We start from the raw sequence: 12,138 nt of genomic DNA, 5'->3' as shown, positions 1-12,138 counted from the left end.
TGGTGGCATTTGATGGACCGGTGACATCTGAGTTATGATAATAGTGGTGATGGTGGCATTTGATGGACTGGTGACATCTGAGTTATGATAATAGTGATGATGGTGGCATTTGATGGACTGGTGACATCTGAGCTATGGTGATGGTGGCATTTGATGGACTGTTGACATCTGAGTTATGGTGATGGTGGCATTTGATGGACTGGTGACATCTGAGCTATGGTGATAGTGGTGATGGTGGCATTTGATGGACTATATATTGCTCTATATTTAATGTCTCTCTGATGTTGTTGCTCTATATTTAATGTCTCTCTAATGTTGTTGCTCTCTCTGATGTTGTTGCTCTATATTTAATGTCTCTCTCTACTAGTGGGACCCTTGCAACAGCCACCCCAACACGAACATTTCTTCCTGTCCTGGAGAAAAGCTTTGTCCAGTTCAAGGAACAGATGGCAGTGAGTACATAATTTTTGTTTGTATATCCTGCTGTTTTTGCTAGGGTAGTGGTTGTGGTTTGGTAATTATTTGTGTGGTTGCTAGGGTAAGGGTTGTGGTTTGGTAATTATTTGTGTGGTTGCTAGGGTAAGGCTTGTGTTGAGGTAATTATTTGTGTGGTTGCTAGGGTAAGGGTTGTGTTGAGGTAATTATTTGTGTGGTTGCTAGGGTAAGGGTTGTGTTGAGGTAAATATTTGTGTGGTTGCTAGGATAAACAGTAGTGTGGTCACTGTTTGAAGTTTTTGTTGTTCACCTTTCAGTCGTGTGGTCACTGTTTGAAGTTTTTGTTGTTCACCTTTCAGTCGTGTGCAGAATGTGCCCTGTCCATGCTGAAGAGCCACATAGTGAAGATGACCAGAGACGACTTGACCACATTCTCATCAGATCTACTCAAGTTTTTCTTTTTCTGCTTCGATCTCAGAGTTACCCATACAGAGGTTTGTACCAAAGGTGTTACCTAGTCTGTATACGTATAACCTAGTCTGTATACATATAACCTGGTCTGTATACATATAACCTAGTCTGTATACATATAACCTAGTCTGTATACATATAACCTAGTCTGTATACGTATAACCTAGTCTGTATACATATAACCTAGTCTGTATACATATAACCTAGTCTGTATACATATAACCTAGTCTGTATACGTGTTAATACATATAACCTAGTCTGTAAACATATAACCAAATGTTACCTAGTCTGTATACATATAACCTAGTCTGTATACATATAACCTAGTCTGTATACATATAACCTAGTCTGTATACATATAACCTAGTCTGTATACATATAACCTAGTCTGTATATGTATAGCCTAGTCTGTATACGTGTTACCTAGTCTGTATACATATAACCTAGTCTGTATACATATAACCTATTCTGTATACATATAACCTATTCTGTATACCAGGGGTCTCCAAACTTTTCAGCACGAGGGCCGCATTAACTATCAAAGTTCAGTTCGGGGGCCAGTTTCTTCCAGACATGTCTTTGATTTTTCTGGGAAAGGTTCCTCCGCTATCACCAACAAGCGATTTTTCCTTGGACAAAAAGATCTCCGCGGGCCGGATGAGAGGACTTCGCGGGCCGCATCCGGCCCGCGGGCCGTAGTTTGGAGACCCCTGCTGTATACATATAACCTATTCTGTATACATATAACCTATTCTGTATACATATAACCTAGTCTGTATACATATAACCTAGTCTGTATACATATAACCTAGTCTGTATACATATAACCTATTCTGTATACATATAACCTAGTCTGTATACATATAACCTAGTCTGTATACATATAACCTAGTCTGTATACATATAACCTAGTCTGTATACATATAACCTAGTCTGTATACATATAACCTAGTCTGTATACATATAACCTATTCTGTAAACATGTAACCAAGTGTGACCTTATCTCAGGGTTCGTAGGCAGTCTGGAATTTAGCAAAGTGAATTTCAGACTTAAGAGGAAAATCTCGAGCTTTTGGGCTGGATTTTTTAGTCTGGAATCTAGTTTTAAAAGCAAAACTTTTCCATAGAGTCTATATTTCCCATAGAGTCTATATTTCCCATAGAGTCTATATTTCCCATAGAGTCTATATTTCCCATAGAGTCTATATTTCCCATAGAGTCTATATTTCCCATAGAGTCTATATTTCTTTAATGAATTAACTTCAATTTTTTTCTCCCTGCGTGCTGCACAGATCTACAGAATTATTGTTATGATGTTTATGCTGGGTTACAGAAGAAACACAATCACTCAGCTACTATATCATTGGGAGGGGAGGGTGGAGTAGATTGTTATATCTCATGGGAGGGGGGGGGGGGAGATTGTGAGTGTGTTACGGCTATGTCAAATTATTTAATGAAAGAATGATCGCCCATAGAAATGTTGATCTCTCAATTTTACCCCCTATTTACATTAAGTTTGCAGTCAGGCAGTCATAACAAAACATTATGGGAAAGGCCTGTGACTTTATATATAATAATTTAGGCATAATTTATCTATTTGTATTTTTAATTCGTTTGTTTATTAAATATTTGCAAATGCTGACAATAAGGGCTAGACTAACCTGCCCCTACTTGTAACTATGGTCACTGATATCTAAACTTGTGTGAACTCATCGTGACCCCAACTAAATATTTGATACCTAACCCTGATGCCTAAACTACTGTGACTTCATTTGACTTCTGCACACTTTCTGGAATTTCACTTTGAAAAAGTTGTACGAGCCCCATACTCTTAAAACAAGCCCCATACTCTTAAAACAAGCCCCATACTCTTAAAACAAGCCCCATACTCTTAAAACAAGCCCCATACTCTTAAAACAAGCCCCATACTCTTAAAACAAGCCCCATACTCTTTAAACAAGCCCCATACTCTTAAAACAAGCCCCATACTCTTAAAACAAGCCCCATACTCTTAAAACAAGCCCCATACTCTTAAAACAAGCCCCATACTCTTAAAACAAGCCCCATACTCTTAAAACAAGCCCCATACTCTTTAAACAAGCCCCATACTCTTAAAACAAGCCCCATACTCTTAAAACAAGCCCCATACTCTTAAAACAAGCCCCATACTCTTAAAACAAGCCCCATACTCTTAAAACAAGCCCCATACTCTTAAAACAAGCCCCATACTCTTAAAACAAGCCCCATACTCTTAAAACGTGTGACCTGTATTATTTGTCACCAGATAAGTGCTGCTGACCTGGATGTGATAGAAGGCTGTGTCATTGAGGCTTTTATCTCTCTTGTCTTCAAACTCTCTGAGGCCCAGTTTAAACCTATGTTGCTTCAGGTAAGTTTACTGTTCATTTCGTTTAAGATCCCAGTTTGATGAGCTGATTATGATCCCAGTTTGATGAGCTGATTATGACCCCAGTTTGATGAGCTGATTATGACCCCAGTTTGATGAGCTGATTATGTTAATGATCCCAGTTTGATGAGCTGATTATGACCCCAGTTTGATGAGCTGATTATGATCCCAGTTTGATGAGCTGATTATGATCCCAGTTTGATGATTATGATCCCAGTTTGATGAGCTGATTATGACCCCAGTTTGATGATTATGACCCCAGTTTGATGAGCTTATTATGACCCCAGTTTGATGAGCTGATTATGATCCCAGTTTGATGAGCTGATTATGATCCCAGTTTGATGATTATGATCCCAGTTTGATGAGCTGATTATGTTAATGATCCCAGTTTGATGAGCTGATTATGACCCCAGTTTGATGAGCTGATTATGATCCCAGTTTGATGAGCTGATTATGATCCCAGTTTGATGATTATGATCCCAGTTTGATGAGCTTATTATGACCCCAGTTTGATGAGCTGATTATGACCCCAGTTTGATGATTATGACCCCAACTGATGTTTCCCTCCACAGATCTACAACTGGGCTGTTGAAGAAGATGTTGCCAAAGAGAGGGTCTTGTTCTTCTACAGACTATGTGATGGGTATGTTCAAGCTGTCATCTCTTTAAACATCTGGAATACAATCCTTGACACATCTGTAATACAATCCTTGTCACATCTGTAATACAATCCTTGACACATGTAATACAATCCTTGACACATGTAATACAATCCTTGACACATGTGTAATACAATCCTTGTCACATCTGTAATACAATCCTTGACACATCTGCAATACAATCCTTGACACATCTGCAATACAATCCTTGACACATGTAATACAATCCTTGACACATCTGCAATACAATCCTTGACACATCTGCAATACAATCCTTGACACATGTAATACAATCCTTGACACATCTGCAATACAATCCTTGACACATGTAATACAATCCTTGTCACATCTGTAATACAATCCTTGACACATGTAATACAATCCTTGACACATGTAATACAATCCTTGACACATCTGCAATACAATCCTTGACACATCTGTAATACAATCCTTGACACATGTGTAATACAATCCTTGACACATGTGTAATACAATCCTTGACACATGTGTAATACAATCCTTGACACATCTGTAATACAATCTTTGACACATGTGTAATACAATCCTTGACACGTGTGTAATACATTCCTTTTGTTTCAGCCTTGCAGGGAAGTTAAAGAATTTGTTTACATTGTTTGCTGGCCACATTCTCAAACACAGTGCACAGTTGTTGGATGGGAACCACAAGATGAAGAGTAAGTTGATAACAGCAGTGGTTAGACATTGTTAACAGCTGGGGCAGTGGTTAGACATTGTTAACAGCTGGGGCAGTGGTCAGACATTGTTAACAGCTGGGGCAGTGGTTAGACATTGTTAACAGCTGGGGCAGTGGTAACAGCTGGGGCAGTGGTTAGACATTGTTAACAGCTGGGGCAGTGGTTAGATATTGTTAACAGCTGGGGCAGTGGTTAGACATTGTTAACAGCTGGGGCAGTGGTTAGACATTGTTAACAGCTGGGATTAATAGTTAACTGATTATATAATATAGGGATTTGATATTATCTGTAACATCTATTACTAGGTCTAAATAATTAGGAGTTCCAACTTTTCCAAGATGTCCTTAATTCTACGGCGTGTAAACTTACTTTTTTTCCCACGTTTTCTTTAACTTGCTTTCGCGTCTGTTTGTTTGGTTCTCCAATCAAATCTTGCGATCGAAATTTCGGGCACTTCCCAGTTAGCTAGCGCGCTGAAATTTTCAGGGAAGCTTTGTTTTGGATGACATTAGAATATTCAATTGTTATTATTACTAAATTGATCCATGGAAACATTTTATTGAGCATTTCAGACCGCTATATAATCTTCTATATATATAATTCTCCTCTGCGAGCCATTAGAAAACAAGCTGCAAGCGCCTCCTTACAGTCCCCTCTCTTTCTCTCTATCACTATCACTAAAACCCTACCCCACCCCCACATGGTCTGCTGAGCTGTGGTCACGTTAATGTTTACAAACCGTACAGCCAGGTTTTTTATTGAAGATGCTGTAGACCGAACTTTTTACTGTCATTTATGGCTGTCTAGCTATTAATGACTAAATAAGGTCACGTAAATTTGGCTAATCAACGTGATGTCATTAAATTAGTTTTACTCAACTTAACGCTGCATGTGTTTCCATAACAAACCGCCTCTACCCCATCTGTGGTCACGCTGACCATTAGCCCTACATGCCCGACCAAGGGAGCACATTATACATGCGCTGAAGTTTAAATATCTAATTGCAACGTGGTTACTTTGAGTTTTTACTTGAAAAAAAATGACTAGATCTACATCATCTTAGACTTCGACACAAAATAATGATGAAGGCCTTTTATGATTTAATTACAATTGATTGAAATGTTTAATACAGCTACATTTCTAATACATTTACCACCAGAGCCGCCGATTTAATGTATAATTTACATTTTATACGCATTTTATAAATTTATTTTTTAAAATGCATTTTATCAAATGTTGAATAATAGACATTTACTTGTGTCCAGTTTCAAACTTGCTATTGTTGACATAAATGTTTGTATTCACTTTGTCTGAACCATGCTGTTGTGTTGACATGAACTTTGACCTGAACCATGCTGTTGTGTTGACATGAACTTTGACCTGAACCTTGCTGTTGTGTTGACATGAACTTTGACCTGAACCTTGCTGTTGTGTTGACATGAACTTTGACCTGAACCTTGCTGTTATGTTGACATGAACTTTGACCTGAACCATGCTGTTGTGTTGACATGAACTTTGACCTGAACCATGCTGTTGTGTTGACATGAACTTTGACCTGAACCTTGCTGTTGTGTTGACATGAACTTTGACCTGAACCTTGCTGTTATGTTGACATGAACTTTGACCTGAACCTTGCTGTTGTGTTGACATGAACTTTGACCTGAACCTTGCTGTTTGCCTCACCTTGACCTTACTGTCCTCCTCAGAATATAACTACTTTGGCAAAGACAAGGTTGCCAGAGGCAAGTCCTGCCGTCTGCTGCTCTATGTGCTGGACTGTCTGCAGAAGACTTTTGCTCATGACACTGAAGGTTTCCTGACTAAAGAAAGATTTGATGTGGTCATGCAGCCTTTGGTGGACCAGGTAATCAACTTGCTCAGGCTTGGTCTCTTGGAGGTTTTAGTTTAATGCCCCAGTCAACTTGCTCAGTCTTGGTCTCTTGGAGGTTTTAGTTTAATGCCCCAGTCAACTTGCTTGATCTCTTGGAGGTTTTAGTTTAATGCCCCAGTCAACTTGCTTGGTCTCTTGGAGGTTTTAGTTTAATGCCCCAGTCAACTGGCTTGGTCTCTTGGAGGTTTTAGTTTAATGCCCCAGTCAACTGGCTTGGTCTTTTGGAGGTTTTAGTTTAATGCCCCAGTCAACTTGCTTGGTCTTTTGGAGGTTTTAGTTTAATGCCCCAGTCAACTTGCTTGGTCTTTTGGAGGTTTTAGTTTAATGCCCCAGTCAACTGGCTTGGTCTCTTGGAGGTTTTAGTTTAATGCCCCAGTCAACTGGCTTGGTCTCTTGGAGGTTTTAGTTTAATGCCCCAGTCAACTTGCTTGGTCTCTTGGAGGTTTTAGTTTAATGCCCCAGTCAACTTGCTCAGTCTTGGTCTCTTGGAGGTTTTAGTTTAATGCCCCAGTCAACTTGCTTGGTCTCTTGGAGGTTTTAGTTTAATGCCCCAGTCAACTGGCTTGGTCTCTTGGAGATTTTAGTTTTAGCAGAAGAAAAATGTCAAACCTGCTGAGAACAAATTTACCACCTACCTGCACTAAGAAAATGTCCCAATGTTTTCACTAAGAAAATGTCCCAATGTTTTCACTAAGAAAATGTCCCAATGTTTTCACTAAGAACATGTCCCCATGTTTTCACTAAGAAAATGTCCCCATGTTTTCACTAAGAAAATGTCCCCATGTTTTCACTAAGAAAATGTCCCAATATTTCACTAAGAAAATGTCCCAATGTTTTCACTAAGAACATGTCCCCATGTTTTCACTAAGAAAATGTCCCCATGTTTTCACTAAGAAAATGTCCCAATGTTTTCACTAAGAAAATGTCCCCATGTTTTCACTAAGAAAATGTCCCCACGTTTTCACTAAGAAAATGTCCCCATGTTCACCAGCTTGAGAACACCCTGGGTAAAACATCCGTGTGTTCCACCCGCATCACAGACCACGTCATCCCTTGTCTAGCAAGTCTGGCAGCTGCAGCTCAAGATGATTCACTCTGGAAGGATTTGAACTATCAAATTCTGCTGAAAACACGCCATGAAAACCCACAGGTAAGTCACACACATTGGCTGGATTTACTCCTAAAGTTTATTTATCATATGTACTAATCAATTTATTCCTAAAGTTTATTTATCATATTTGTTGCCTACACATTTGAGTGACCAACTGATCATCATTTTACCTGCCATCTAGTTTTAATGGGTCTTGATATTGTTTGGTTTTGGTTACTTCCTATATATTCTCCTTTCTCTTAGACCAGGGGTCTCCAAACTACGGAGATTGTTTTGTCCACAGAAAAAATGTTCATGGAGGTTGCTGAGGAAAAATTCAAAACAAATCGAAAATGTAGCAGTGGGTGCAATTACGTAAATGTGGCCAGTTGCCCAGCGAATAACCTAATTAAAAACAAGTTCAAATAAGGGCGGGTGGTTTTTATAAGTATTTGCCCAAGGAAGACTTTCCTAATATTAAAACTTTTGCATCAAAGTACTTTTAAGAGACGTTCTTCGGGGGTGGGGGGGGGGGGGGGGGGTTTCGCCACCTCGAAGAGATGTTGAAGCAGAGGTGCCTGAAGAAACTCTGGCCTCCGAACTTATATTTGATAGTTAATGCGGCCCTCGGGCTGAAAAGTTTGGAGCCCCTGTGTTAGACCTATTTCTGGAATATCTTAGTTTTCATCATCCCAGTTACCTTGATAGTTTATCTCTTGTATCCTCTATTGTCTAGTTGTATCTCTTGTATCCTCTATGGTCGCACTAGATAGTTTATCTCTTGTATCCTCTATTGTCCCACTAGATAGTTTGTCTCTTGTATCCTCTATTGTCGCACTAGATAGTTTGTCTCTTGTATCCTCTATTGTCGCACTAGATAGTTTGTCTCTTGTATCCTCTATTGTCGCACTAGATAGTTGTATCTCTTGTATCCTCTATTGTCGCACTAGATAGTTTATCTCTTGTATCCTCTATTGTCGCACTAGATAGTTTGTCTCTTGTATCCTCTATTGTCGCACTAGATAGTTTGTCTCTTGTATCCTCTATTGTCGCACTAGATAGTTTATCTCTTGTATCCTCTATTGTCGCACTAGATAGTTTGTCTCTTGTATCCTCTATTGTCACACTAGATAGTTTGTCTCTTGTATCCTCTATTGTCGCACTAGATAGTTGTATCTCTTGTATCCTCTATTGTCGCACTAGATAGTTTATCTCTTGTATCCTCTATTGTCGCACTAGATAGTTTATCTCTTGTATCCTCTATTGTCGCACTAGATAGTTTGTCTCTTGTATCCTCTATTGTCGCACTAGATAGTTTATCTCTTGTATCCTCTATTGTCGCACTAGATAGTTTGTCTCTTGTATCCTCTATTGTCGCACTAGATAGTTTGTCTCTTGTATCCTCTATTGTCGCACTAGATAGTTTGTCTCTTGTATCCTCTATTGTCGCACTAGATAGTTTGTCTCTTGTATCCTCTATTGTCGCACTAGATAGTTTGTCTCTTGTATCCTCTATTGTCGCACTAGATGGTTGTATCTCTTGTATCCTCTATTGTCGCACTAGATAGTTTATCTCTTGTATCCTCTATTGTCGCAGGTGAAAATTTGGGCCCTATCTGCACTTGATGCCTTCCATAAACAACTGGGTGAGGACTACACTCAGCTGGTGCCAGAGACCATACCATTCATGGCAGAGCTCATGGAAGGTGAGTCCAAATTGTTGCACCATTCATGTACAGGTCATGTACTTGTACACATCAGTTGTGTACCAGAGACCATACCATTCATGGCAGAGCTCATGGAAGGTGAGTCCAAATTGTTGCACCATTCATGTACAGGTCATGTACTTGTACACATCAGTTGTGTACCAGAGACCATACCATTCATGGCAGAGCTCATGGAAGGTGAGTCAAAAGTGTTGCACCATTCATGTACATGCACAGGTCATGTACTTGTACACATCAGTTGTGTGCCACACCTGTTTTGTACACATCATTTTGACATGAATGGCATCGACCAAGTGTGATGTACCATCAGCAATAGTAATCAAGGTGCGTCTCATCAAAGTTTTTGGTAACATGGATGAAAAATGTTTAGTTTTGTCAATTTTGCCATCATAGCCACCTAAAAAAATAGTTAACTCATTTGTGACAAGACAACGGACATTAATGCCTTTATACCTAAGTGTTTCTGTCACTATATTTTCATGCAAAAAGCACTTCTACACAATTACGTTTACTTAATATAGTTAAAAAATGTACAACATGTTTCCCCCCTCAATTACTAAGATGAGTTTCTTACAAATTTTTGCACTTGTTTTCACGTAAACAGTTACTTCACTATTATCATAATTTTAAATTTGTTTTAAACAATAATGTAGTTAAACAGATTCTATATATATTACATTGGATATTTTAGCTATTATAATTAGCAATCAGAATCGATATTATTTCTTTACTTAATAAACATATTTTGCAACTTTTAATAATTAAACAAATGATAGGCTTATTTTTTAAATATTTTCTAAGAAAATTGTTGCCGGTTATCTCCCTTATCTTAGGGCCTGGGGAAGGGTTTAGATGTGCCGCAGGCTTTAGTAGCAAATGGGTTAAAGCTGAACAGAAATCAGAAATTACTATTATATAAAAACAATGATACTAAGTTTGCAGAGAATTTGAAAATATTTTTTTTTGCTTTCTGCAGCCCCATTTTTCAGTCTAAACTTCCAGGAAATTTTTTAAAATAAACTTTCTACTTTTAAAGACAACATGACTTACAAATTTTTTTGCCAACATTTATCTGAGGAAAATGAGAGACAAACATTTTTGAGTGTTTTTTTTGCATATTTTGTTTAGTGACTGAAACACTAACATCATGGAGTATTGTAAAAACTTTAGGAAAGTCCTATGAAAACCACACAATTGGTATTTGTAAGCACATCTGTTTAAATAACACAGCACAACGTTTTAAATTATTTAGTTAACATAATGTTCTCACTTGCCACATGTGGTAGCTAATGTTTTAACTTGTGACATGTTCTGACATGTTCTAACCTGTGACATGTTCTAACCTGTGACATGTTCTAGCTAATGTTCTAACCTTACTGTCTTGCTGTTTGCCAGATGAGTCTGATGAGGTGGAGAAACAGACACAGAAAGTTCTTGCTGCCATGGAGATCTCAGTTGGAGAAAATCTACAAGAATATTTCTAGCTTCAATTTGGTACAGCTCTCTCATCTATTGAGTCAAATTTGGTACAGCTCTGTCATCTATTGAGTCAAATTTGGTACAGCTCTGTCATCTATTGAGTCAAATTTGGTACAGCTCTGTCATCTATTGAGTCAAATTTGGTACAGAGCTGTCATCTATTGAGTCAAATCAATTTGATACAGCTCTGTCATCTATTGAGTCAAATTTGGTACAGATCTATCATCTATTGAGTCAAATCAATTTGAGTTTGTTTTTCTATCAATGGATGCATAGTAAACATGTTTGAATGATATATTTTTAAATTTGAATAAAATTATTAAAAGCAAATATTTTTTAAGTGTTCTTTGTTTTCATTAAAAACAAATCAGATTGTAGATGTAGACAATCATAGCCAGTTTTGTGCTTGCAGTTTGAGCTAGGTTTTTTTAAAATAGACAACTGGAAGACAAAGGTATAAAAGCATTTAAAATTTCAAACTTTTATATTTATAATTGGTACACAAAGATCAGTAAAAAGAAATATTCTAAAACATGTGAATGGTCCCATCTGTAGATAGATGCATCATACATTGTCGTGTATGACCTTTTTAAATGTACTAGTTCGGCTTTTTTTTTATGGGAATAAGTCTTCTTTCACAGGCACTGATGAATATCACAATTTAATATCCTAGCCAATCTGAGTCAATATAATTGACAGTGACACATTTCCCTTACAATTTACAAAACAAAAATGTAAGCAAAATAACCGCTAATAAAATTAAGGCAAAGTGCAATTCAACATTTGATTAATTTTTATCAAATTTAATGTAGGTTGTATTTGTATGTTAACATGTAAAAATATTTAGTCTGAAGTATATGTAGGTTTTAATTTAATTACAGAATAAAATTCATTAGAGTATTCCAACCTACTCACCCCGTTTCCATCATCTTTTTAAAATACAAACTTTGAATCTGCGCGAAATGGGAAGTAGACATAGCTAACACGATTAGTTGTCAACTCATCGCAGCAGTAGTTTAACCACTTTTATTTATTGCCCACATTTATTGCCCTCAGTACATCACAAAGCATAGCATCAAGCCAAAAAACCGACACCGTACAAAGACGGTTGTTGAAGCAAAATGTCAACAATACACAATGTGGATGAACAAGACCATCTGAGGAAAGGCCTACGTCAAAGTAAAAAAAACGCTATGCCTACACTTCCTATACTCTTATAATTAATTTTTCTACCAAACATTGTAACAAAAATTGAGGTTGCTG

General features: G+C 37.7%; 1 protein-coding gene across 1 annotated transcript in view; it reads left to right on the top strand.

Moving 5' to 3' along the window:
• LOC131957461 (HEAT repeat-containing protein 1) overlaps positions 1-11,196 on the top strand; it is a 48,912-nt gene extending 37,716 nt beyond the window's left edge. Inside the window, exons 37-45 of the mRNA XM_059322296.1 lie at positions 368-452; positions 795-929; positions 3,191-3,295; positions 3,886-3,956; positions 4,573-4,667; positions 6,395-6,552; positions 7,571-7,729; positions 9,267-9,375; positions 10,792-11,196. Coding sequence (XP_059178279.1) covers positions 368-452; positions 795-929; positions 3,191-3,295; positions 3,886-3,956; positions 4,573-4,667; positions 6,395-6,552; positions 7,571-7,729; positions 9,267-9,375; positions 10,792-10,880 — 1,006 coding nt within the window. The 3' untranslated portion in view covers positions 10,881-11,196. The remainder of the gene's footprint in view (positions 1-367; positions 453-794; positions 930-3,190; positions 3,296-3,885; positions 3,957-4,572; positions 4,668-6,394; positions 6,553-7,570; positions 7,730-9,266; positions 9,376-10,791) is intronic.
• The last annotated feature ends 942 nt before the right edge of the window (positions 11,197-12,138 follow it).

The sequence above is a fragment of the Physella acuta genome, unplaced genomic scaffold (assembly GCF_028476545.2).
Source record: "Physella acuta isolate Inbredline_101_S28 unplaced genomic scaffold, ASM2847654v3 ptg000081l, whole genome shotgun sequence".
Taxonomy (NCBI): domain Eukaryota; kingdom Metazoa; phylum Mollusca; class Gastropoda; family Physidae; genus Physella; species Physella acuta.
The sequence above is the reverse complement of the archived record's forward strand: the minus strand, read 5'-3'. Positions and strand labels throughout refer to the sequence as shown.